Source organism: Protopterus annectens, chromosome 8.part1 (genome assembly GCF_019279795.1).
Source record: "Protopterus annectens isolate FY-2018-M chromosome 8.part1, PAN1.0, whole genome shotgun sequence".
NCBI lineage: Eukaryota > Metazoa > Chordata > Ceratodontiformes > Protopteridae > Protopterus > Protopterus annectens.
In genome coordinates, this window is record NC_056742.1 from 350,983,458 (window position 1) to 351,011,047 (window position 27,590).

Genomic DNA, 27,590 nt, shown 5'->3' on the forward strand with positions numbered 1-27,590 from the left:
TTATCAGAGCAGCATGTAAACCAGTTCAGACTACTAGCTTTTCTTGCATGTTGGAAAAGCAGTCTTGCCCTTCCTCATTTCTGTCGGTAATCCAGTGATTTAAAGATTCTTTTCTGTGAGCCCTATCATCTATATCAGCTTGTTTCCCTTTAAATATTTTTCACCTTTGATAACAAAAAAGTCATAGTTCTCTTTTAAAATAATATTCCTTTTCTGTAGCTCTTCAATAGCATTGGCATGCAGAATCATTGCCTCTAGTATCTCAGACTCTCATTCTTCAGCCTCTGCTATATGATTGTCATGTTGAAAATGTTCTTTACTTAAGTCACTACAGAAAGGATCTTTGGATCTGTGCTGACTTTTTCCATATTTACGATATCTTGATCATTTATTCACCTTTCACTGTGCATCATATGTAATTCCAGTGCAGTGAACCTATGTGATTCTTCATGTTGCTTATTTATTTATTTTTATTTGTTTATTTATTTAAATTTCTGCCAGGTCAAGTCATGAAATATAATTCTCTATCTTCTCGGTAACTTACAGCAGCAAACATCATAGTTAAAATGTACATGAAAGCTGTGCTTGTTGATACTGTATTGGAGTGACTTGGAAGAACATCTGCACACTACAGCACTATCACTGGAAATATCATTAACTGGCCTTGAGCACTGTCTCCCCAATATTCTTATCTGCTTCTTACCTGTTTCCCTGGTTACCACTGGTGTTTAGGACAATAAGCTTACACTCTCAGAGCAGGTCTGCTTGGCATAATACCTAACCGACTGATGTTTGGTTTAACTTGAATGACATTTTTATTACCCCTCCAAGAGACCTCTGGTAGTTTGTACAACTGATATTTATATGCTGAGCCTTTTGACAAAAATCGAGTTATCAACATTCAAACAAATGTCCAGATCTCTAAAAACATAACTATCACTAAAGAAATGTAAAGAGCCAGCTGTTCAGCACAAATTAGTCTTTATAGGTCACATTTATTACATTCTGTGGCCTTAAAATGGATTTTATAAATCACAATAAATGGAGTAAATACAAAGTTTTATAAACAACTTACAGTATCTCATTAACTGCTCGATCTATAGGCATACTTGCAGCATCATTTTGTTTATCTATCTGTTAGCTTTAATATGTGGGTAAGCAGTTCTGTCTGAGTCATTTGGTGGTTGGGATGTTTAGAGAAATATGAAAATTATAACAATATATATAATTACTATATGAACAAAATGTAATATCTCTTTAGGTATACTACACAGGGGTCAAGTGTCAGTGCAGTAGTATTATCCAGGGGGCCAAGTGTTAGTGCAGTAGTATTAGTTAGGGGTCAAGTGCAATGAGGTAGTATTAGCCAGAGGTCGAATGTCAGTGTGGTAGTATTGTCCAGGGGTCAAGTGTCAATGCAGTAGTATTTTCCAGGGGTCAAGTGTCAGTGCAGTAATATTATTCATGGGTCAAGTGTCAGTGAGGTGCTATTATCCAGAGGGCAAGTATTAGTGCAGTAGTATTATCCAGGGGTCAAGTGTCAGTGCAGCAGTATTATCCAGGGGTCAAGTGTCAGTGCAGTAGTATTATTCAGGGGTCAAGTGTCAGTGAGGTGGTATTATCCAGGGGTCAAGTGTCAGTGCAGTAGTAATCCAGGGGTTAAGTGTCAGTGCAGTAGTATTATCCATCATGTAAGCTTTGTGATGAAGCCTTTCAGTAGCGTGTATGAAACATGGTTTTGTAATTATTAATATAAATAATAACAGGCAATACTGGATGTACAGTATTACTATGATGATCCCAGAGAAAAGCCTGAAGGTGCCACTAGGCTTTTATAAGCTAAAGGACCCTTTGGGCATTGTGCAAGCACTGCTGGTCTTCAACATGGGCTCACAGACTGCATCTGATAACCACATGTGGGATCAAGGAACTATGCTAAACTGAACTCAACAGGGTAGGATGATCAAGTCAAGTCATGAGACAGCTTTCCCAGGATGCCCCTGAAAATAGGTATATGTGCCTAGTGGGTTTACTTGGTTGACAGGTGAATAAATTAAAAAGATAAGTACAAACATGAACTTTGATCTGAAACTCCAGATGACTTGATTATTTACCATTGAGTTTTTCCAAGACCAGTATTCACCATTATTATTCATCCCAGCCTCAAAGGAGAACCACACCCACAGAGTAAAAAATACATGTTTATTTCACCATGTATTGATGTTTCCTACATTTTAACACCACTTTTAGACTCTGTATACTTTTTTATATTTTTGAATGTAATTCCAGAGTCTGCCCACATGGGGTCCAGCATCTTGATTTTTTTAGTCAAGCTCTCGGTATCCCACAGTGCAGTGTTTGGCTTTAAAATATTACATTATAGTCCCTAAGCTCCTGTTAATGCATTGACTTTACATGTGTTTTCACATATACCCTACTTTCTTTTAGTCAGTCAGGTTCAATTACGATCTCTTGTTTTTCAATGACTTAAAGACAAATAGGGATAATCATGCAGAACAGTATCCTCAGTGCTTGTTATTTTGTTTCCTTTTTTAAAGTTGCCGATTTTCACTCTTTGATTACACCTGAGTTGTAGTCCTTAAACTCATTTCCCTTTCCCCTCCCCCCATTCACCTTCCTTTAGTATTTATCAAAGTGGCAAAGATAATTTGAGCTGTTTGCTGCTGTGACTGATACCTCACAGCAGGAGACAAAGTTCATGTACTGTTGCCTTGAACAATCCAACTTCTTATGAAGTGACTGGAATCAGAGACAAAACAGTACAGGGGGTGTTGGATGCCAAGTTAAAATGTGTGAAAAATAAACTGGAGAAGATGCGTTAACAATGATTTATTGGCTTAAGAAAATTACTGCAGACAACACTGATAAATTGGCTTAAGAAAATTACTGCAGACAACACTGATAAATTAAATTGATTAATTGTAGTGAAGTATAACATAAGAGGGAATATTGTGAGTATTCAATTTACTATGTAAAGGCTGACACGGCCGAGGCGCTAAGAGAGATCAATTGGTGAAGTTCTTCACTGTGCTTTTTATATTCAATTCGCTGTGGAATTAAACAGATTTTTTGGAAAAGGTGTTGCTGATTTTTGGATGTGGTACAGCAGTTCTTGATCTGAAGTGGTTTTAAGTCAACATGACCAGTGACTCATTTCCTTCCTTACCCCATATTTTTTGTGAAGCGGGGTTGGAATTCACTTAAAGGAATTAACCTGTTAATGTTCCCGCTGACTTGAGAATGGTGACGAATAATGGTGATGTGATGAGTAATCAACAGAATTGTGGTTTGGGAGAACAGCACTCTAATAAACAGAATAATGCTTTCAAAAAATGGGAGGAAACTAGGTTCTGGACTACTACTAATCCGTTTGCAGCAATAGGTAAGCGCACAGAATTGTCAGCTTTTCCTGCAGCACAAGAACTTTTCTCCCAATTAGAAAAGTTACTGTTTAAAGAGACTGCCACTTTCTATAATTTAAACAGTTTACAAAGGTACCAGGAGTTGCAAATTACCCCTAGAGGGCTGAGAGCTATCAAAAGTCCTTCTGCTCTGTTTGAACTTACGGAGGAGCAGGAACAAAGATTTCATGATAGGTGGATAGCTGCAGCCCATAGGTGTAGCATGGAATGGGTCTCTATTTTAACAGAGACAACTATAAAAGAAATAATATATTGGAAGAGACCAAGAGAATGTGTGAGGAAGTGGTCAAGACCACATCTGATTCGGCTTTGGAGACATTTTTGGCGAGTATTAATGAACGCCTAGCTTCCTATGAGAAGGAATTAATACACAGAAAGAAGAACAAGTTACAAAGAGATTTGTGTGATTATGAGAAGAATAAGGCTTTCATTTTGTCATCTAATTTACAAACCAAGCATCGCAAAGTAAGTTTTCAAAATCAAAGAACTCAGGGACAACAATATAATCGTAGCACATACTCTGTAGAAAGTGGAGCATCTTCGATGGAAGAAGAGGAATATGCAGATCGAGAATATCCCCACTTGCCTAGACCTGGTAACACGGAATCTTTTTGATCTAATTTTCGTGAACCAGGTACAACAGAATTTGGCACCAGAAAACGAGTATGGCAGGGACATGGTAATCAGAGGGACCAAGGCTAGGGTCCATATAAGCGAAGCAGATGGACTAACTAAACAGGTATTGCATACAGTTGTGAATTCGCAGGTTGAACATGAAATGTTGGACTCTTATGTTGTTAATTTATCTAATTATGAATTTGACAATGATGAAATGTCTGTTTTACAGAAGGGGCTAAAATTTGTTCCTACTGCTTTCCCAAGAGTGCATGAAATTAAAATGGAACTTTTTAGATTAGTTCGAAAAATGCATTTAAAAGAATATTTTCATAATAATAAGACATATTACATGAATCTGACTAGTGAAAACACTGATTTATCTAGTGACAACAGTTTTTATTCTTGTGATTCGGATGTAGAAAATAATGCATATGTTATGTTTGATACTAGCACAATATCTACCAAAAGTACTTTTATGCCACCATTTAAAAATGTTAATATTCAAAGGTTTAATAATGCCATGAATTTGATAATTGAAAAGGAATTGTATGAATTCAATAACACTGAGAAAAGCTATAATTTATCAAGAAATGAATGGCATAAATTGAAACAATTGGGTAGGAATGATAATATTGTTTTTAAACCCTCGGATAAAGGGGGAAAATTAGTTGTCATGAATTCTTCTATGTATTATGAAATGTGTATGCAACATTTAAATAATGAAGAGGTTTATAGAAAGGTGAACACTACTATTTTAGACCTGGCTCTAAAAGAGTTTAAGGTATTGATTGATAAAGGAGTAAGGTTACATTATTTTTCACCATCGGAAGCAAGTAAGAAATTTATCAATAAAGAGAATATAGTTGCAAAATTTTTTTGTGTGCCAGAAATTCACAAGAACTTACGACAACCTCCAGGTCATCCTATAGTTTTGGCCATGGGATATTTTATACACAACCTGGGATGTCTTTTGCATGAAGTGTTGCTTAAGGAAGTAATTAAACTTCCATCATATATTAAAGATTCTTTTGACTTTTTGGATAGGGTTAAAAACATTAAATGGTTAGAAAATATGTATTTTATAGTAGTTGATGTAACCAGTTTATATACTAATATCCAGCATAAATATGGATTGGAAGCTATACAATTTTTTCTAGGAGATTATCCTAGAACACAATATATTAAAGAATTAGTTGATTTTTGTTTAAATAATAACATATTTGAATTTGAGGGGAGTCTTTATCAACAAAAATAGGGCACAGCCATGGAGGCAGTGTTCGCCCCTATGTATGCAAACATGTTTATGGGGTATATGGAAAGTACCCATATATACAGAAGTGTCTTTTTTCAAAAATATGCAAAAAATTATTATAGGTTTATAGACGACCTTGTTTTCATATGTTATAATGGTATTGAATAGGTAGATGAGTTTTTAGATTATATGAATAAAAATAGATTTGGAATTAAATATGATCAAATGCAGGTTGGCTTGAAAGTTAATTTTCTCGATATTGCTATTGTTGGCATTAATAATGAGAAAATCAAAACCAAAATACATAGAAAATTTGATCAGCAGAATTTAATGTTACAAGCAACCAGCTGTCATCCTCCACACACTTTGGCTTCCATACCATATGGAGAACTATTAAGAATTAGAAGACTGTGTAGTGATGAAAATAATTCCAAAACTGAGGCAATAAAAGCCATGAGAATGTTCTTAGATAGAGGGTACGATGAACAAATAATAATGGACAGTTATATGAAGATTTATGAAAATTACAATACAAAAAGAGAAAGGAATAATAAGGGTTATATTAGAAACAAGAAATTAGTTGAAGAGAATAACAGCATATTCTTTTTTTCTAAATATACAGCTTTTCTGATAGATTTAGTAAAGTATTAAGAGAATATTGGAAAATAATCAGGAGACAAGTATTTAGTTTATCGGAAATAGAATTAAGAACATCTTATCAAAGGGGACGTAATATTAAAGATTTCTTAGTACATAGTAGATACCAAAGACCAAAAGAATTGATGAGAGCTAAAGAGCTAATGTAAGAAGACTGGGTACTAATCCCTGTGGCAGATGTTCCATTTGCCAATATGTAGTACCTATGTTCCATTATATTAATGGAAAAAACATTCAAATACACGATTGTTTTACTTGTACAACGAAAGGCATAATTTATGCAATAAAATGTTCATGTAATTGTTTCTATATAGGTGAAAGCAAAAGGAGTTTAAGTGAGAGAATTAAGGAGCATGTTAGGGATATAAAGAATAAAAAAATCAACAGCCCAGTAGCAAATTATTTTAATTCGGTACATAAAGGGGAAACTGATAGTTTAATTGTAACGATTTTGGAACACATAACCTTACACTTTTCTGGTGAAAATTTACTGAAATATTTATTAAGAAAGAAGGAATCAATTTTAATAATGAAATATAATACTTTGCAGCTGAACGGGCTGAATAAGGAATGTCATTGGCAGAGTTTTATTTGATTTCAGTTGTTTTAGCCATGTATAGTGTAGATGTTACTTTAAATATTTTAATTAGATAATTGATTAATTGTAGGGAAGTATAATATAAGAGGGAATATTGTGAGTATTCATTTTACTCTGTAAAGGCTGACACGGCCGAGGCGCTAAGAGAGATTAATTGGTGAAGTTCTTCACTGTGCTTTTTATATTCAATTCGCTGTGGAATTAAACAGATTTTTTTGGAAAAGGTGTCGCTGGTTTTTGGATGTGGTACAGCAACACTGATAAATCCTCCAATTGTAAGAGACAAATTATAAGAAGCAAATACAGACAACAGTACAATAAGAGGTAAATGGTCCAAGACCATACATCTGAAATGTCCCTGATTTTGCAGAATGCTTGTGATTTTTTTTATCTTACTTTTGGCCTGCCCTCATAACTTCTCAGGTAATCACTGGTGACTACTGTTAAGTCACTAATATGATAGTTTACATTTGTTTAGAAAATGCATGCCGATGCATAAAGTCTTACTTTAAGTGTATCACAATGCTATATAAAAACAAAATTGTTTTATTTTTTACGGCCTTTGTGACACAATTACTTAAGAATTTTGCTTTCTCAGGAATCCCTGAACAATGAAGTTGGAAGGTTTGCCAAACAATGTGTTACTAATTAGTAGGTAGTAAGGATTATAATTTGAGGACAGAAAAAGGCTATGGTGCAGCAAACATAAGTGTCGTATTGTATGTAGGTGGATAGTACAAGGCAACAGTATGTGAACTTTGTCTCTTGCTGTGAGCTATCAATCAAAGCAGCAAACAACTCAAATTACCTTTGTCACTTTGACAGCTATGAAGGAAAAGTGTTTAGGGGAGGGGAGATGAGTTTAAGAACTACAACTCAGGCATAACCAAAGAATGACATTTTTTTTGTCCTAAGCTAAAAAAAAATGATCTGCCTCTGTTTTATGGGGGGATTTGTTATTTGGCTGCATGAATTGTTATTCTGTATTGCAAAGGGTGTTGGACATGTACTAGTAACTCTTCTTTGCATAGTAAAGTAGACTGATTAGAAAGGAGAGGAGGAGGGCTGTCTTGGGCTCTTGTATGGAGCTTCTGCAATATGAGCTTAACTATCTAATATACGCTGTTAAGATTTTTCTGTGATGCCTGCTTTCATATCAGGTTTTGGTAACCTAGATTGATGGTATATTGGGTTCATTCCATAACAGTCTGGCTAAATGGGAATCTTGACATAATTCTACTTGCATACTATGGTCTTTGCAAGGACTCTGCCATGTTAGTCCTTCTCTCTTACTTAAATTTAAACAATGACTTTTCTGGCTTTTACTATAATAGGTCACTAGATGCAGATGATATAATAGTCTTTTGTTCAGACCCTGCAGTTCTTGCAAAGCAGTTGACTCATGACCCTCTTGGCATAAAATATTATATTTTTGGTAGGATGTATTGCTCTTCTTATGTGAATTAAGAAGATGTTAAGGCTTGGGTATTTGTTTAAGTATTTGTTGTACACAAATACATTAGGCTGGATGGCGGGAACATTAAACTTAAATGAACTATCCAACTAACTGACTGCCTGCATACTCGCATGCTCTCACTCTTGTTGCTCACTCAAAACGGCCTGTTGTTTTCACGTGCCGAGTACTTATATGCATCTGCTGACTCACTGGAAAGCTTCTTAAAGGTATATCACACACTCTGAGCTACATCCTCCCTCTTTACTGAGCTGTCTCATATAAATAATAACATTTTAATAGGCATGCAATTATACAGACAGTAATAAAGACCATCATGTCCAAGTTGACGTGTATCTGGAAGTAGGTTTCGAAATGCGACCTGATCTCATGACATAATAGTTAGGACTGGGTTTAGCAACAGGGACAGTCACTAGGGAATGTTCTGCTTGAGGAGTCTCAGGGATTTTCTCAGGAATGGGGATTGCTGATGGAATGTTTTCTGTAACAGGAACATTGGACAAGTCACTCTGAGAACTAGAGTCTTTGTCACAGGCAAGATGCTATGATATTAGTTCGGGCACTAGTAACAAATGCTTCTACTTTCGTCTGAATTCCAATCCTTGTGATTCCACAATGTACGATCTTGGCTCTTGACACAAACTTTTCACAAATCCGATGCGATTAAAACCTTTTGATGTCTGCATCCTCACTATCTCCCCTTTTTGTAAAGAATGAAGTAGTTTGCTGGTTTTATCATAGTAAGACTTCTGGGACAAATGCTTCTTCAACAGTTGGGCTTTTACTGCTTTGTTGTTCTTAGCACTTGGAACCAACAAATTACTGCTGATTGGTAGTGTGGTTCTGGTTTGTGTTGACATAAGTATCTGGCAGGTAAACCAAAATGTTTATCACAAGGAACATTTCTGTGATTTAACAAGTTTAGAAAAACATTGGTATTATCACATCTGGATTTCTCAAACAGCTGTTTTGCACTTTAAAAAGCATGTTCAGCCAAGCCATTTGACTGAGGGCATTAAGGACTACTCGTAATATGAACAAAGTTCCACTCTTCTGCAAATCTCTTGAACTGCTGACTAGTAAACTGTGCACCATTGTCAGAAATAGCTCTGTGCAGACTACTATGGACAGAAAAATGTCAGTTCAACTTAGCAATGATAGTACTGGAAGTTAGGTTGGGAAGTAGGTCAATTTCGAACCAATTTGAATAAGAGTCTACTAACACCAAGTAATGTTGACCAATCCACTCAAAGATATCTGTGGCCACTGTTGACCAAGGTAGTTCAGGAATCTAGCGTAACTGAAGTGGTTCTTTTTGTTGATCTGGCTTTGTACTATTACATACTGAACAAGATGAAAGTACTTTCTCAATATTTCTTGACACAGAATGTTAAAACACTACACCTCTTGCTCTTCGTTTGGTAGAATCAGTTTCTGGGTTGCCAAAATGCAAGATCTGAATGTACTCTAGTTGCAAGGATTTTGGAAAAATCACTTTCGGATCTTTCATGATTATACCATTTTCTGAAAAAATCTCATCTCTGTATGGAAAATAAAGTTGCACTTCTACTGGCAAACAAGATTGCTTTGAAGGCCATTCTCGTTGGATAAAGTGGTTGAGCTTCTGGAGAACTGGATCTGAAGCTGTGTGAGTTCTGAGCTCATCAAGATGTGTGGAAGAAAAATTTCTCACTTCCTGACATCAAAATCAAGTTGCTCATTGTTATACTGTTCTGTGTTTTTTTCTGGGTGGTCTGGATAAAGTATCAGCAAAATAAAGAAGTTTGCCTTTTGCGTAAACAAGACTGAAATTGTACTTTTGCAATTTGAGCATCATACGTTGCAGTCTAGCTGGAGCTATATGCATAGGCTTTCTCAAAATAGTAACAACCAGTTGGCGGTCCATTTCAATCTGGATAGGTCGATCATAAATATAATCATGAAACTTCGAACATGCAAACACAATTGCTAAAAGCTCTTTCTTAATCTGGGAATACTGCATCTTGGTCTGGGTAAGAGTTCTCGAAGCATGGGCTACTGGATTACCTTCTTGAAGAATGACTGCACCTAGACCAAATTTAGAAGCATCACAGGAAAGAGTAACTGGTTTGTGAACATCATAGTAGATGAGAGATGGTGGGTTGGCAATTTTCTGTTTCAGGGCATTAAGTACTCTTTGGTGCTGTTTTGACCATAACCAAATTACATCCACTAAAAGAGCTGAAAGTTGACTCAAATCTGGATTGACCTTGCTTAGATAATTGACCATGCCAAGAAAACACTGTAGGGCTTGGACATTGTCTGGAGCTGACAGCCTGAGAATTGCTATTTGTTTGGAAAGATCTGGTTGTAAGCCTGAAATGGTAAACAAGTGACAAACATAAGTAACTTTTCATAGCCTGAACTTACACTTTCTAGAACTTTCTTGAAGTTTCTGTCATGTTTGATGTCATCATTTCCTCCTACTAGATTATCATCTACTATAATAGCACAGGGACAGCCTGAAAAAAATTGCTGCATTGCAGACTGAAAGACTTCACTGGCAGAATTTATTCCAAATGGCATTCTCAGAAATCGGTATCTTCCAAATGGTGTACCGAATGAGGTTAACAATGAAGATTTTTGGTCAAGCAAAATTTGCCAAAATGAACTCTTTACATGTAAGACAGAAAAAACAGTGGCATCTTGCATGAGGGCAGCAACTGTTTCAACTTTGCGCATTGGACAATGAGGTCTTTTTAATGCTTTGTTCAGATCTCTTGGATCAATACAATTTCTGATATCATCTGAGGTTTTCTTATGAGCTACCACCATGGAGGATACCCATTCAGTAGGTTCTTCTACTGGACAAATTACTCCTAGCTGCACCATTCTGTCTAGCTTGGCTTTGACTCTGTTCTGCATAGCTACTGGAACTTTCTGTGCTGGTCTGATAACTGAGCTGACCTCTGGGTCTAACTTCATGGAGTACACAACTGGTAGTTTGCCTAGTTGTAATGCAAAAATATCAGCAAACTCAGAAAAATTTGTTTGGGTGAAATTTGAGCTGTTGTCATGCATGCTTACATGGCGAACTTCTTTATTAAGTGAAAGCAGTCCCATTTTCAAACTGTCTTTAAGGCCTAATAATGACTGTACTTGTCTCTTGACTATGAAACATTGCAAGTCATAACTGTTCCCAGCAGAGTAACATGAAAGCACTACTGAGCCCTCGGTTTGAATCTCTTCACCACCATAAGCAACAAGCTTCGCATACTTTGTCATATCAAGTTGCTCTGTAGCTTTCACTCTAGCAAATGTTTTTGCTGACATAACATTGCACTTTGAACCAGTATCTACTTTGAGCTCTACAGGACTCCCATTAGTCCAAACAGTACAAAAGAAGATTTTGTTCTCTGCTCACAAATCTACTGCATTAACTGTTTCACCAAATAGACACACCATCAACATAAAAAGTAGGGTTGCAACTATCCAATTGATCAACTTGCCTCCTTGAATGCCCTCTTTTATAAAAGAATGTGCCTTATTTGATTTACAAAACCTTTTGAAATGATTCCATTTACTGCAAGAATGACACTACTGACCAAAAGCTAAGCACTTTTCTCTTTTGGGCTCATGATTTCTACCGCAGTTATGACAGTTGACTATGAAGTTAGGCAGGAGCACATGTTTTGACTTTGCTGACTCACCCTTATGCTTCAATGAGCATGTTCTGGAATTTGCTGGAAAGACTCAAGGTTTCCCAGGGGCTGTTACAGGACCTGCATCGGCCTGTTTCTTTAAACATGTGCTGCATACTATCAACATGAGCTTTGTCACTGTTCCTTCCACAGCTATTCTCATTTGTAAGCATACTTGTTTGCTTTTCTGTAAGCTTGTATACCTGAAGATTTCTGTGGCCTTTTTCAACATTAAATCACTGTCTCGAAGCAAAATATCTCTCACTGTGTTATTTTAGCCTTGTTTCTGAAGTCAGTTATATATGCTGCAAAAGTTTCACCAGACTTTTTATCCCATGTGTAAAATAAGTGCCTTTCCATTGTAATATTCATTTGGGGGTTACACATTTCTCTAAATTTACATTTTAAGTATTCAGGGTCTTCCCTTGTTTTATCCGGCCACAATATGGATCCCCCCCCTGCTAACACAGCAGGTGCATACACAAATGAACACGGTCTTTCAATGGCCTCTGAACCAGCTAAATTAAGCAGAATAAATGCCTTTGTACATGTCTTTGTCAGAAAAAGCAGCCTGTATGAAAATATTATATCCCTGCTCAAACATTCTCCAATTTTCTGCACTATTGTTATCAAACACAAGCGGTGTGGGTCTGCGAAAACCTGCCATGCCCACAGATTATAGTAAAGCACAATGCAAAACTGGCCCTTGTAATTACTTATGAATATTCACACACACCAGGTAAATGTAATATTATTCAAATGCACAATAAGCTCTTTGAAAGACTGTACTCTACAAAATATGCTTTGAAATAAGTGTACTGTGCAAAATATTCTTTGAAATGACTGTATTTTGTGAAATAACTGCACTGTAATACTGCACACACACTTTGCAAACACTTTGCACACTTTAGATACTTTAAATAGTTTTAGTTAATATGAAAAAGTAGTACATAGCGAAAAATACGGTTGTTTTCCTTTTTTTTGCACATTTTATGCAATTCAGATATTGTTTCAAGCATTTTTGTAATTATTTCAAATATTTTTATCAATATGTCACAGTTTCAGACATTTCATTTAATAAGAAAGTCATTTTGAGCATTCTGAGTGCCTAGTTTTATATTTATAACAAAATAAATCATTTAAACAAGTTTTAGTACCTTGAATTCATTTCTGACCTGTTTTGCGAGTTGTTTGAGCAGTAGGGACGATCCACTCCTGTATATTCCTCCAACTTTAACCGGTTGCCTCATGGATGTGACACTGGATCCCATTCTGACACCATGTCACTCTTTTTATGTGCATTAAAAAGACGTTGAGGCTTGGGTGTTCATTTAAGCAGTTTATTGTATGCAAATACATTATTATGGATGGGAGGAACATTAAACTTAAAAAACTATCTAACTAACTGACTGACTACATACTTGCATGCTCTCACTCTGGCTACCCACTCAAAATGGGACTCTTGCTTGCGTGTTCACAGTACTTATATGCATGTGCTGACTCACTGGAAAGCTTCTTAAAGGTATATCACACACTCTGCTCTACAGGATGGACAGCTCTAAAATTGAAAAATATTTTAATTTCTTCATGTGGAAGACAAATGACACAGGTCAATACCTAATGCTGAAAGCATGATAACAGATGACCAAGGCTGTGTTTATGGCAGACGGGGAGTCTAGGAATGGTTTAAGAATGTGGGTGAAATAAGCAAACCCCTGGCATTTGAAGTGAAGAGTTTGTCTAGTCAGATCTGTATTTTTTGTCTTCAAGACCAGTTCCCTATTATGTATCACTAATCATCTCCAGTTCAAAGTAACTCTGTCACCAGGTCCTTCACTCCATTGCCAGTTACTGTCGGACATGCAGTAGCTACTTCATAGCAGTCTTCAGTGTTGAAACAAACCAGGATTAAGGAGCATTACAAATAATACAACATAAATATGTTTGTATTGCTGCCTCCACACACAAACTTTAACACCTACTCACAAGTGACTTTTGACAGTGTAGTATGTGTGCGATATAGATATAGATATAGATAGATATGTAGCTATCAATATATATTGTTTAAACTGACTTCTCCATACCTAGCATGTTTGATCTGGCTACTACTGAGGACGGCACAGTGGTGCAGTGGTAGTGTTATCGCCTCACATCAAGAGGTTTTCTGGTTCGATTCTCAGCTGGAGTGCCTTCTGTGTGGAGTCTGCATGTCCTCCCTGCATTTGTGTGGGTTTTCTCCGGGTACACCGGTTTCCTCCCATGTTACAAAGACATGCATCTGGAGCATTACTCCCTGGGCCTCTGCTGAAAATTGGCTTTGTTACAAGTTGGACTTTCCCAGTAAACAAATGTTAAATAAATAAATAAAAATCTCTGTTAGTTTAACACAGATAATTGAGGAGATGAGTTGCTAGATATCTTTGTCCTGCGCTCGTAGTATTTATTCCCGTCATCTCTGTTTATTCATGTTGAGTAAGTCACTTAACCAGATAGTGCTCCAAGGTCATCTGAAATGAGGCACTTGTGTCTAGTGGGGTTACAAGATTAATACATTTTTATTTTATGTATTTATTTTACATTTGTTGACCGGGCTAGTCTAACTGGATATATGTCTATTTTCAGTAGAGGCCCGGTGAGAAAAACTCCACAAAAACAGATAGTTGCAACTACAGATACTGTAAACTTTACAGACAATACAGCTGTTTACATAGCAACTTAGTAATCATGAGAGATAACACATTTAAAAAAAAGACAAAAATAATAGAAGAAAAAATTATTTAGAAGACAGTGACATATTCCTAAAGTCGAAGCTGGATAGAATATTTCATACCTTCATTATTCTCTGGTTGGATAATTCTTCATTGCTTAACTAAACTACGCACCTAAAAAGGGTGGGGATAGCAATACCCCTGTGACTATCCAGTTAAGAAATTAAATAAATAAGCAAAAATTAACCATTATCCACAGTTTACATTAGATACCTAGATTCAGGAATGAAAAATATAGACTTTATATTTTAAATAGTTTACATATATTATAGTACACAGCTCCCAATAAACTTTTATTACTCAGAATTGCTTGCTGCTTTTATTCTAATCCTCCATTCTTTATAATATAGGCTATAACATAATTTGTAGATAGAATACTGAATACTCGTGAGAAAATTACTTACCTAGCAGTACAAAATCGCTGGTAGAAAAGGGAGCACCAAAAACAAATCCAATTTCATCTGCGTGATCAGATTTTACAAAATCTGGTCTGCTGTCTCTAAATGCACTGGGGCGGTGTTGAAATTCATAAAGATATACTGGGTTTTGGGCATCTTAAAGAAAATAAAATATGTAAATTAAAATTATTGTAATGAAACAACAAGACAGTATGTGATTTTATTTACTTATTTATTCAATTTGATAAGCAGCGTAGAGCACTAACCCAAATGGACCTATTTCAGTTTCAGTGTGGACAAACCTAGATGACAGTAGACAAGCACATTAACAAGTAGTATTATGAATACAAACAAAATGTGGGGTGCAGATAGCAATGAATCAGTAAGTGTAATAATAATAATAAAGTACAGTACAGAGGGCAATAGGAAAGGGTGGTTAGAGTAAGAAGGTACGAAAAAGAAGAAAGATAATCAGTGAGGGGATAGAGAACAACGTTTAATAGCAGAAGTAAGGGCACACAGATATTATCTTTATATAATGCATACAATGTGGAAGAGATGTCACATACTAGTGTTGGGAAATAATGTGAGGAAGACACATGGGCCTGACAGGTGAAAGGGAGAGTGGGGACCAGGTGATGTGTCCCCAGGGAAAACATTTGCAAATTGACTTGCACTTGGCATTATCTTTAAGCTGGGTAAGAGATGAGGGGTACAACATGAAGTCTTTAATTTTAGTAGGGAAGGATTCCCAGAGTTTGGGGTCTAGGATGCATAGTTAGTGCAATGGTCTGTTTCTGGGACACTGAAAAAGTGGACCAGAGTGGTAAAAACTACTTAGAATGTAACTGGGGGTTGTCTGAAGAGGTTGGAGACAAGGGAAGGACAGGAGTGTCCTTTGAGAAGCTTGTACACGTGGGATCCAAGAATGATGCTTTATTAAGACTTAACAGTTAGTCCATTTTTTTCCTGACTTTATAACTGTTGCTGAACCTTATAGGTTCATAGGTTTATAGGTTCATACTAGGCTATCTGCCCAAGGGCATTTATAAGCCTAGCCCATAGTTATCCACCCCTTTAGTTTGAATAAAAACTATGCCTATCATTTTGCTGTGCCTCTGTCAAGCAGTGACACTGAAGTAATCCCTGGGGTATATCTGCAATCTCCCATCCATTGGTCAAGATTCCTCTTGAACAAGGCCAGAGAGGTGCTCTGCCTCACATGTACCGGGATTTTGTTCCACAGCATAGGGAGTCTCTGGGTGATGAATCTGTCCCTCCAGCACGTTCTATTTATAACCGTGTCAAGGTTTAAGTCTCCGCCCTTGTGGTTCTGAGGGATCTAGATTTTTGAGGTGAAGCATATTCATCAAATCTGGGTTTGACATGGCCTTATATGTCAGGCACAGGTCACCTCTGAGCAAGCGGTATGAGACTGAATAGAGCTGGAGTTCTTTCAGTCGGGCAGCATAAGACATATTTTGAGACCCTTTATCCTTTTGGTGAGGAACTTTGGGGCCTTTCAAGCTGCAGCAGGTGTCTGGTCAGATACATTCCGAACGGGGCATTGTACTCAATCATAGGTCTAATAAGTGATGAGTACAGGGGGGACGATGACCTCCCTTGATCTAGATGTGAATCCCTTCATGATCAGGTGGGTGATATAGAAGGTTTTCCTAACTACTTTAGCAACATGAGTGTCAAACGAAATGCTACTGTCAACCTGGGTCCCCAGATCTCTGATGACTTTTTCTGTGCTCAGTGGATTGCCACCTATATGGTAGCTAGGGGTAACCTTGTTTTTCCCGAAGGGTATGACTATGCATTTTTTGGCGTTTAACTTCAGGCCATGGCTCTGGCACCAGTTATCCATTTCTGTGAGGCCCATCTGGAGGATATCTGTGTCAGATGTGTTTTCAGTTTGCAGTCATCTGCAAACTTTGTCAGCCATAACCCTCCTGTGTTTGCTTGTACTTCAGAAAAGTAGATGGAACAAGAGTGGACCCAGGACTGAGCCCTGTGGGACACCAGTTGTGACAGGCTTTGAGTCTGACATGGCTCCAGCAACTCTGACCCTGTGGGTTCTGTCACTTAGCCAGTTTGCAACCCATCTTGTGATGTATGGGTTTACATTCAAGCTGATGAGTTTTTCGATGATACCTGAGTGGGGTATTGTGTCGAAGGCCTTTGCCAGGTCGAGGTAGGCTGTATGGACTGCCTTTCCCTCATCAATGGCCTTGGTGACTGTCTCGAAAAAGTCAACCAAGTTTAAGAGGCAGGATCTGCCTTTGACAAAGCCAAACTGAGTTGGATCCAAAGTCTGCAAGTTCCCTATGTCTTTATTTATGAGTTCCATTATGATCCTCTCCATGGCTTTGCAGATAAGGCTTGTCAAGCTAATGGGGCGGTAATTTCCAGGGTCTGTGGAGGCACCGCCTTATGAAGTGGGACCACAGTGGCAGCCGCCCACCTCTTGAGTGCGTATCCTGAGGTGAGGCTAAGATTAAACAGCTGTCCTAACTCTGGGTTTAATTCCTCGTTGAGTTCATGAAGCACACAGCCGGGGACACCATCCGGTCCCATGGATGCTGTGTTTTTTGCCTTGTGAACAAAGAGATGCAATTAAGCTGAAGAAAAAAAACATGTCTGAATGTGAATGCCTCTTGCTCTGTATCTGTCTTTTAGCTCATTTATTTTCTTTAATGCTTTTTATTTCCTGTTGCAATTTGCTCTACTCTTCCATTTTGATCCATCATTTTTAAGAAAAGTCAAGAGAGCCATGTCCAGACAATAGGAAATATTTATCCTGATTGCCTCAAACTCTGTACAAGTTGAGTCTGTTTTCAGTGCCCATTTTTAGATTTGAAACAAATGTGTAGATGAGTAACATGCCTGAATCAACCACTATGGCACTCCTCTGAATATCTTCATACCTTCTCACAGAGCTCTAATTATAACCACTATCTGTGTTATTCATATAGTCATAGATTCATAGACTCTTACTAGGTAAACGACCTAAGGGGCCTTTCTAAGCCTAGCCAAGTTTTCCTGAAAGAATAATGATGTTCTGCATCCAAATAGGACATGGAGAGCCAGGCATTTATAATCTACCTCTGTCCATAAGGGACATGGGTGCCAGGCCCAGTGTAAATTTCCTGTTCTCCATCCAGTGTTCTAGGTTGTGTTTAAACATAGGAGGGCATTCTCTGGGACACATATGTGTAGCTCCAGCATGTTCTGTTTAACTTACATACAAAATTCAGGTCCTTAGACCTTGTATTTCTGGTGCTCTTTGACTTACAAATATGTAGGAGGTTCATAAGGGCGGGGTTTGTGGATGCCTTGTAAGCCATTTATAGATCACCCCTCAGCAATCTATTGGAGGCTGAGCAGAGGGAAAGTGCTTAAAGCTGCTCTGCATAAGACAGGTTTCTTGCACTATGTATTCTTTTTGTAAGAAACCTTTGAGGTCACTCTTGTTGCTGCATATGCCTGGTCAGGTACATACCAAGGGTCTATATCATATAATGGAAGGTTCAACTCAGCAAACCCAAAGCAGCGAATGTTCACTTACATGAACATTCACATCAGCAAATGTTTTACACAGGGAATGGAGTTAGTTGGCCAACATCAGGAAATTTGCCCTTTTCCCCCACTGTAGTGCAATCTTGGAGTTGGTAATATAGGTGAGGGGTGTGGGGGGGTGCAGTCCCCTAAATCGGGATGTGTATGGATCGCATCCCCTCAATCTGGGTCAGTTTGACATAGTGCAATGTATGTGATGGATGCAGTGTTGGTCATCTAATTCTGTTCCCTGTGTAAACCATTCACTGATGTGAACATTCACTGTTTTGAGTTCGACGAATGGAGGTTTGCTGAGTCGAACCTTTGATGATATGATATCGACCCCATACCATAGGAAGCACTGTATTCTAGGATTGGTCTGATAAGAGTAGAGTACAGTGGGATAATGACCTCTCTGGACCTAGATGCATTGCCCTGACTTATAAGTTGTGCAACATAAAAGGATTTCCACACCACTGTGGCCACATACTGGTTGAAGGTAAGGCTACTGTCTATGTGGGTATCCAGATCCATGACCACTGAGTTGACTCTTAGGGGTATGTTATCAACATGGTAATTAGCCAGGATGGTTGATTTCCCCAAGGGGTACAATTATGCATTTCTTAACATTGAGTTTAAGACCATTGCTTTGGCACCATATATTAGTCAGAGATAAACCTTCTTGAAGACTGTCACTCTCTGCAGGGGAGTTGATGATACACCCCAGGTTGCAATCATCTGCAAACTTGGTCAGCCATAAATCTTCAGCATTTGCTTCCATTTCAGTGAATTAGATGCCAAAAAAGAGCGGGCCCAATACCAAGTCCTGGCGGACTCCATTAGTGACTGGCCCTTGAGTCCTATCAGTGAGCCAGTTGGCTAACCAGTGGGTAATAAAATTGTTTATATGTAAATTGCTGAGTTTGTCTATAATGCCTGAGTGGGGCATTGTATCAAAAGCCTTGGCCAGATTGAGGTAAGCTGCATGCACAGTCTTACCTTCATCTAGTGCTTTGGTGACCCTCTCAAAAAATCCATTTAATAGGCATGACTTTCCTTTAACAAAGCTAAACTGCGATGTGTCCAGGGTTTGCAGGTTATCTATGTCCTCATTTATCATGTCCATGATGATTCTTTCCATGGCTTTGCATATGAGACTGGTAAAACTTATTGGCCTGTAGTTACCCAGATCAGTGGTTGGACCTCCTTTGTGTAGGGGAATGACTGTAGCCATCTTCCATTCCTTGGGCACAAAACTTGACTGAAGGTTCCAGTTGAAAAGTGATCCAAGTGGACCAGAGAGGTCATGTTCCACGCTATTTATTAAACATTAACTGCCAAAAGTACACCAGAAATGGTGCATGGCTGAAATTGAAAATCCAAAACGACAAAAAGCCAGCACCAATGATCAGCATCCAAATTCCTCCTTTTATTAAAATAACGTAGCACAAAGCAAACAGACTGGTTTTGGCTAACAAGCCTTCATCAGTGTGTGATAATTCCAGTGAAACCAAATCCCAACATTTATAAACAATTTCTTGCCCTCATTATCCAACTTACTCTTTTGAAAATATTATTTTACTCTTATGGTTATTGTATTTTTGTGTTAAAACCAGTGGATTTTTATCATAGTGGAAGGGTTTTTTTTGTAACCTTACCATTATTATTCAGCTCCGTTAGACTAGTGTGTGTGTGTTTTTGATCTATCGGAAGCTGTAAGGTGTTTGTAGCAGCCTTTTTGGAGTTATTCAGTCCTGCTATGTAAGGGTTGTGCCTTCCCGGTCTACTAGAAGCAGCAGTTATCAGATTTGAACAGCTTTATTCCCACACGATGTTGTAAACGTGAAGGAAGGAACAGTTTTAAGCCAATACATATATTTGGGTATATATTTTTTTCATTTTTTTTGTTTCTTTTCTTGTGGGAGATTGAATGGACATTTCTAGAGGTGTGACATCATCATGTAAGTGGTTTGCGGAATTGCTGTTTACTACGAAGCGGCTTTCTTTTGACTTTTTATATTGGGAAATTATATGATTTCCACGGGACCTATACCAACATAGGATTTCTTTTGAATAAAACTGAGTGATAATATGGTTATTCAGTATTAGTACCGTTGATATCTAATGCTTGCTGTAGTAATGAGAGAGTTCAAATTAATTTTATATCGTATCATGTTTTTGTGTGTTGTACATATATCTTTGTAAATATATATTTGCTACAGTGTTTTGACAACATATAGTGAAGTCTATAGGCAGGCTCAGTATATTTTCAGGCCCTAAGTTAGATCATTGACAGTATTGTTATGGCCAACATGGATCTGACTAAGTTGTTGGAAGGCCTAGCAGCAGATAAAGAAGATGTCAGGATTTTTGATAATTTAATTAATAATGATTTGGAATGTGGGGTGCCTGACAACTCCTGTAATGAGGTCTTTCAACAACTAGGGATGGTTATGAAAGAGTTAAGATCCAATGTATGACACCAGACGTTGTTTAGGGCATATTGTTCTAATACGTTTTGCCCTAGAGGGTTTACGAATGGTTGCAACCTTTTGTTTTGTGTCTCCCGATGACCAATTGATGTCAGAATGGAGAGCGGCTTTACAAGAAGCTTCTATGATGTTTGTAAACGTTCTTCATTCTTTTTATGAAAGACAGACCAGTGAATTGATTACACAGGTTGGCCAGTTATGTGATCAAGTCAAAAGATATGAGGGTGACTCTGCATATAAAGGGCAGTTTTCACATCTTACTAAAGAATTAGTTGATTTGGAGAAGGATCTCAAAACATGTACGGTAAAGAAATTTTCAAGGGACTCTAGGGATTATAGACAAGGCCAATCTTTTGTCATTCAGAAAAATGTTAAATTTGCTGATATCAGACCCCCCCGCCCCTGGGGTACCTTCTAGATGTAAAAGGAAAAAATCCATTCTTAAGACAAGTGGGTCTGGATTGGGAACCTCAGGTATATCTGGTGAGGAGTTTTCGTCTACCACTGATACAGATTCGGGTACACCTAATGCATCACCTTTACCTAAAAAGAGGAATGATGGTTTCCCTTTAGGCAAACCAGGAGGAGGAGGGGCCACAAACATCATAGGCACCAATCAGACATTAGAAACATTACTTCAACTGATGAATGCATAGATGCTGCCAACAGTGTGTTGAACATCTCTTCTTATATTTTGAATTCGGATGATATTGAGTTATTAAATAAAGGTTTAAATTCCGTACCCAGTTATTTGGTTAGAGAGGAGATTTTTGCACAGGATGTTATTAACTTCTGCAGAATATTGAATCTCAGGTTGTTTTTTTCAAAATCAAACTAATTGTAACAGAAATATAGATCCTGGGGTGTTTCATTTTAAAGCATCCACATTTATGCCACCTCCCAACAGGAATGTTATGGTGTTCCAGGATTTAGTCTTGAAGGACCTACATGCTAATTATGGTCTACATGTGAAAATATCTCCACATAACCTTTCCCGTTTAGAATAGAAAGCATTGGACAAACTGAGAAAAAAATAAAAAATAGTGATGAGCCCAGCCGATAATGGGGGAGCGATGGTAGTGTGGGACTGGCAAATGTATCAGATGGAGGCACACGCACAATTGTTGGATCAAGGGACTTATCAGAGGACGTTTTTGGATCCCACTCTGGTATTTAAAAAACAGATTGATGATTTTTTTGGACTTATCTAGAGAGGAAGGCATTATAAGTAAAGAAATCAAGCTTATGGTCAAGGAACCATTGAAGCAATATATATATTTGTTACCTAAGACACATAAGAGCTTGTAAAAAACTCCTGGTAGACCTATAGTGTCAGGGACAGGGTCCTTAATAGAGCCACTCTCAGCTTTTTTGACATTATTTGAAGCCCCTATGGATTCATGTGAGGTCCAGAATACAAGATACAATAGAATTTTTTAATATCATTCGGGATACACAAATAGAACCAGGGTGGTACATGTGTACCTTGGATGTCAATTCCCTATATACAAACATACCACACTGGGCAGACCTACAAGCCTTGGACTATTGGTTGGAAAAAAACTGCCTTATACAGTCTATTGATTTGTTTAACGTAACATGTGTTGACAAAAAATGTGTTCTATTTCCAACAAGAATGTTATTTACAACTTAGGGGAACATCAATGGGAGTGTCTTTCATTCCCATCTATGCCAATTTATTTATGGGTTTTGTGGAGGAACAATTGATCTACGATCCTATGCATAATATATATCTTGAATCAATGGACATATGGTGTAAGTATCTTGATGACTGTTGGTTGGTGTGGCGATCTGTGGTTGAATATCTACAGGAGTTTGTCTGGTACCTTAATGATAATAAATGGGGACTACAATTTACGGTGGATTATAGCACAATTAAAATTGTGTTTTGGATGTAGATATACAGGTACAATCTGATGGAACCATATTGAGTCATGTACATAGAAAACATCCAGAGATTAACACCTTGTTACATTCGGAAAGCTGTCATCCCAAACATGTAATTCGTAACATTCCAAAATCCCAATACATGAGGATACAACGTATATGTTCGTCGGATGAGATGTTTTCAACACATAGTAAACAACTGACTGATAGATTTTTAAATAGGGGTTACAACAAGAAACATATCTTGGATATTAGTAACAATGCCCAGAAATGGGATCATAACTCTTTATTGCAGTATCATAGACAGGAACCCAAAACTGATAATCAACTCAGGCTAGTCATTCAGTATGGTAATAACATTTTTGTATTGATTAACATAGTTAATAAGTATTGGCATATTTTGACTTCAGATGACAGTTTGAATAATGTAACCCCCCCCAAATGTCTCTTTTCATACAGAAATTGCAAACTACAGGGGGGGTGGCTGAATCATTACAAATGGTCGATATATATAGTATGGCCAATACTCAACAAACTCTTTTAGGTGGAGGACTAGTCAGAGGTTGCCATCCTTGCAATCATTGTAGTTTTTTTAAATACATTAACACTACCAAGGAATTTAGTTCCAAGAATACATCTCGGGTTTTTGATATACGTATGCAGGGGGATTGTATTTTGGAATGGGTGATTTATTTGGTGACCTGTAGCTGTCAGGCATTTTACGTAGGACAAACTTCACGTCTATTTAAGTTACGTATTTCAGAACATTTAAGTGACATAAGGTGTGCTAGACATAATAATGCCCTTTAAAAATACACATTAAAACATGTTTCAGCTCAGTGTAGGTTCACTATTTTTGATGGTATTAGGTTCAAAGATGTGAATAAAATGGGTTGGCATGACATCCTTAACAAGAAATAAAAGAAATGGATTATTATATTGGGTGCTCTTTTTTCACTGGGTCTAAATAAACACTTATAATTGGATAATGAAGGCATGACATTGTTTATAAATGTTGGGATTTGGTTTCACTGGAATTATCACACACTGATGAAGGCTTGTTAGCCAAAACCGGTCTGTTTGCTTTGTGCTACAATGTTATTTTAATAAAAGGAGGAATTTGGATGCTGATCGTTGGTGCTGGCTTTTTGTTGTTTTGATTTATTAAACATCCCGGTATGTTATCGGGGCTTATCAATGCAGTATTTTTGGCCTTGGAAAGTGCATTAATGACCTGTTCTCTAGTAATGGTTGGGGGGATTGTGTTATGTAGTATTTCCTTTAGACTGTCACGGGGGAGTGGAGGGAGAAATTTGAGCTGAACCTGTCAGCCAAAAGGTTGGCAATGGCCTCTGGTTCAGTGTGGGTGATGTCATTCACAATAAATTCTGCACATTGTTGTATTTCCTTTGAGGTTAATGGACATAGTTGTAGAAAGCTTTGTGGTTGTCCTTTACCTGAGAAGATATTTTTTCTTCAAATTTAGCCTTTGAAGTATTAATTAACCCTCTTAGCTGCCTGTTTAGGTTGCTCAGGGGGCTTTTAGTATGTATGGCTTTGTTCCTCCTACACTTGGCCAATATTTTTTTTTCTTTTGTTGTATAACTGATTGATAGTGTGATTCCACCAGGGTTGCTTGTCTTTTGAGTTTGTCTTATTCTTAATATGACTGGGCACAGCTCGGTCTATGCAGCTATCAATATGGCTGTACAGAGATTTTGTAAATAGCTCAGTGTATTCTATGGTGTTTCCTGGGTTTGGGGTGCTTGGAATTTAACTAAGTTGTTGCTTAGTAGAGAGAGAGGTTAGTCTTGGAATAGTTCCTAATGGTTTTTGGTTTTGCTGGATCCCTGGATTTAATCTTTATTTCAAGTAATACTGCCTTATGGTTAGATCTAACGAGTGAAGATATTACATTGGGTAAGGAACATTGGCCAACCATGTTCGTAAGTGCAAGGTCAAGGATGTTTGTACCCCTGGTAGGAGAATGGACCAACTGTTCCAGGATGTTGGTAATAAGGTTTAGGAATCACTGGGCTTATGCATTAGAAGTGGTGTAGGATTCCCAATCTATAGAGAGGTAGTTGAGATCCTTGTTAATGTCATACTGGATTGAATGATGTGGGACTCTAGTACATTGAGATAGGTAATCTGGTTTTCCTGGGACAAGGAGGGGGACCTATAGGTCACAATGGTTATATGGTACAAGACCCTGTTTATGGTGAGTTGCACATGTATGAGTTCCAGTGGGTCATAACACTTTAACTAGTTTGGATGTGAGATTGATCTTAATAAAGACTGACACTCCTCCACCTTTAGTTCTTTCCTGTGCAGCAGCTGGTCTAAAGGTATGAAATGTGTTATAACCTTGCATTGCTGGGGTACTGCTAATGACTTTAAACCATGTTTCTGTTACTACACAGATGTCCACACTGTTCAGGAAGAGGAACGCTTGCAGGAAGTGGAGTTTCTTGTTAGTACTTCTAGCATTGAGTAGTGCCACCTTTTGATATTCCTTCATAGGTTCAGTTAACTCAGTAGGTTTAGCAGTTTGGCATTGCCTAAAAAAGGCACTACGGGGGTTGAAAAGGTCTTTGTCAATGTTCAATAGCCTAGAGGAGATAAGTGCAAACCATCCCTGACAAAGCAGTGTGGTCTGTCCACCATGTCCTCCCAGGCTGTCAAATATTGTACCCCATGGACTGATACCAGAAGCTAAGCCAATTGTTAAAATCAATCATTTTCTGTTGGCAACATGACATCATCCTTGGAGAAGGTAGTATGCTGCTCATTGCTAGGCTTATACCTGCCTGAGACATAATCAGGAGCTCGATCATGTCTCGTTTCATATAGTCAAGAGAGGCATGTCTCAGGTCATTAACACCCACATGGACTATGACAGAATCATACTGGTACCTGTGGTTCAATGACCTGAGTGCCTGTGTGATTTGACAGATCCTAGCCCTTGGAAGGGAGCTAACCATAACTCTCTCCTTACTCATTCTGGTGGAGGAACATCTGTGTGCATCACTTTAGAATCATCAATGACCAGGAAATTTGTCTGTGTGCTGGTTTTCCTTAAGGGCTTAGCAGTGGGGGCACTGGGTACAGTGTTACTATGTGTAGCTGTGGGTGGTGTTTTAACAGAGTGTTTATGTGATGGCTGAGGACCCTTTTTTGATTGTACTGTGCAGGAGTTCTTAATATTTTGGGAGGATTACCCTAAGTAACTCAGCATAAGTAGCTGCATTTGTAGTATCTTTACCCTGTGCAGTAGGCATGGTGCAAGTGTCATTGACAACCTCTGTAGGATTAGTTTTTTTCCCCAAACATCTTTATTAAATTTTTACATATGACAAAAGCAATCTTACATTTATATAAATGAAAAACATATAAAATTATACCACTTTAATTGCAGTTTACATCACAGACAACATTGAAACAACTGTAGTTGCAAGCATTATACATCACTTATAAACAATCCAGTCATTGTCAGTTAAGCATTATATGGCTCATTCAAATTCTGCCTCTTAAACGTCGTTCCTGCTCTGCATATATTACTCCCACAATTCCCATTTTTCCTTTGTAGTTTGCTCCTTCCCTTTTGTAAAGATCCCAGTAGCAGTTGGTTTATATCTGAATATTCACTACTTCTAGTAAAGTTGGTTTAGACTTTGATTTCCATTTTCTAGTAATTGCTTTTTTGGCAGCCACCATAATTAGATTCAGCAAGGCTTTACTATGTCTAGTCAATTCCAATTCTGTTGCATGACTCAAAAAAATCATCTCCCCAGTCAGTACAATCCACTCACCCAACATCTCTGACAGAGTGGTCTGCAGGAAATCCCTGAAGTCTGTCAGCTCATTACACTCCCAAAAAATATGTTCCCAGCTACCTCTTTCTTGCCCATCACACCTCCAACATTTGCTATCCACCTGAGGAAAAATTCTTTAGAGTCTACTTGGGGTATAAAAATGCCTATCTAAACACTTCCAGGCAAAAATCCTAAATCTTCTAGATTTTGTTGCACATTTGGGAGATATACATATATCACCCCATTGTCTCTTTGTGAATTGCTTATCCAGTCTGTCTTCCAAATCCTTTCTAAGCTCCTCTGATTGATTCTTACAATTATCATACAATATTTGATATGTTTTACTAATTATTCCTTTTTTAATGGTAGCTTCTGTTTTAGATTCTATTAAAAACTCTACCAGTGATGGTCTTTCATTTAGGAGCCCCCTATTTCTTTCTATTTGTCTATACTCTGATATCAATCCTTGATAGGGAAGGCAATCTCTAACCTGCAGTCCAAATAAATTCTTGGCCTCTTCCATTCTATTACCTTTCCTTTTCTTTACCTTTCCTTTACTAGTTATTTGCTCCCAATACCTTGGTTCCTTTGCCAGATTTCTCCAATAAATTCCAGCCCCCTCTTGCCTATTATCTGTACCCTGACCAGTCATCCATATCAGCAAAATCTCTTTTCTCCATTCTCATGCAGGATTGGTTCTTAGAATACTCCCTGCTATTTTATGAATATAATACTATGTATGATTTTGCTTGTTCTCCTTAAGGGTTTGCATCCAAAATCCCAATCCCTCCTTATCTCTTGAGCTTCCTCCCTGTATCAGCATCATTCCTTTCCACTTTGAATTATAGTTTTCTGCTTGTGCTATGTATAAGAAACTTGGCTATGCTGCTCTAAAATACCCCCTCAAATTAGGTAATCCTAGT

General features: G+C 37.8%; 1 protein-coding gene across 1 annotated transcript in view; it reads right to left on the minus strand.

The window, feature by feature from the left end:
• The window catches only part of LOC122810347 (fatty acyl-CoA hydrolase precursor, medium chain-like), a 520,290-nt gene that overhangs the window by 82,750 nt on the left and 409,950 nt on the right, over positions 1-27,590 (minus strand). Inside the window, exon 11 of the mRNA XM_044081928.1 lies at positions 14,895-15,044. Coding sequence (XP_043937863.1) covers positions 14,895-15,044 — 150 coding nt within the window. The remainder of the gene's footprint in view (positions 1-14,894; positions 15,045-27,590) is intronic.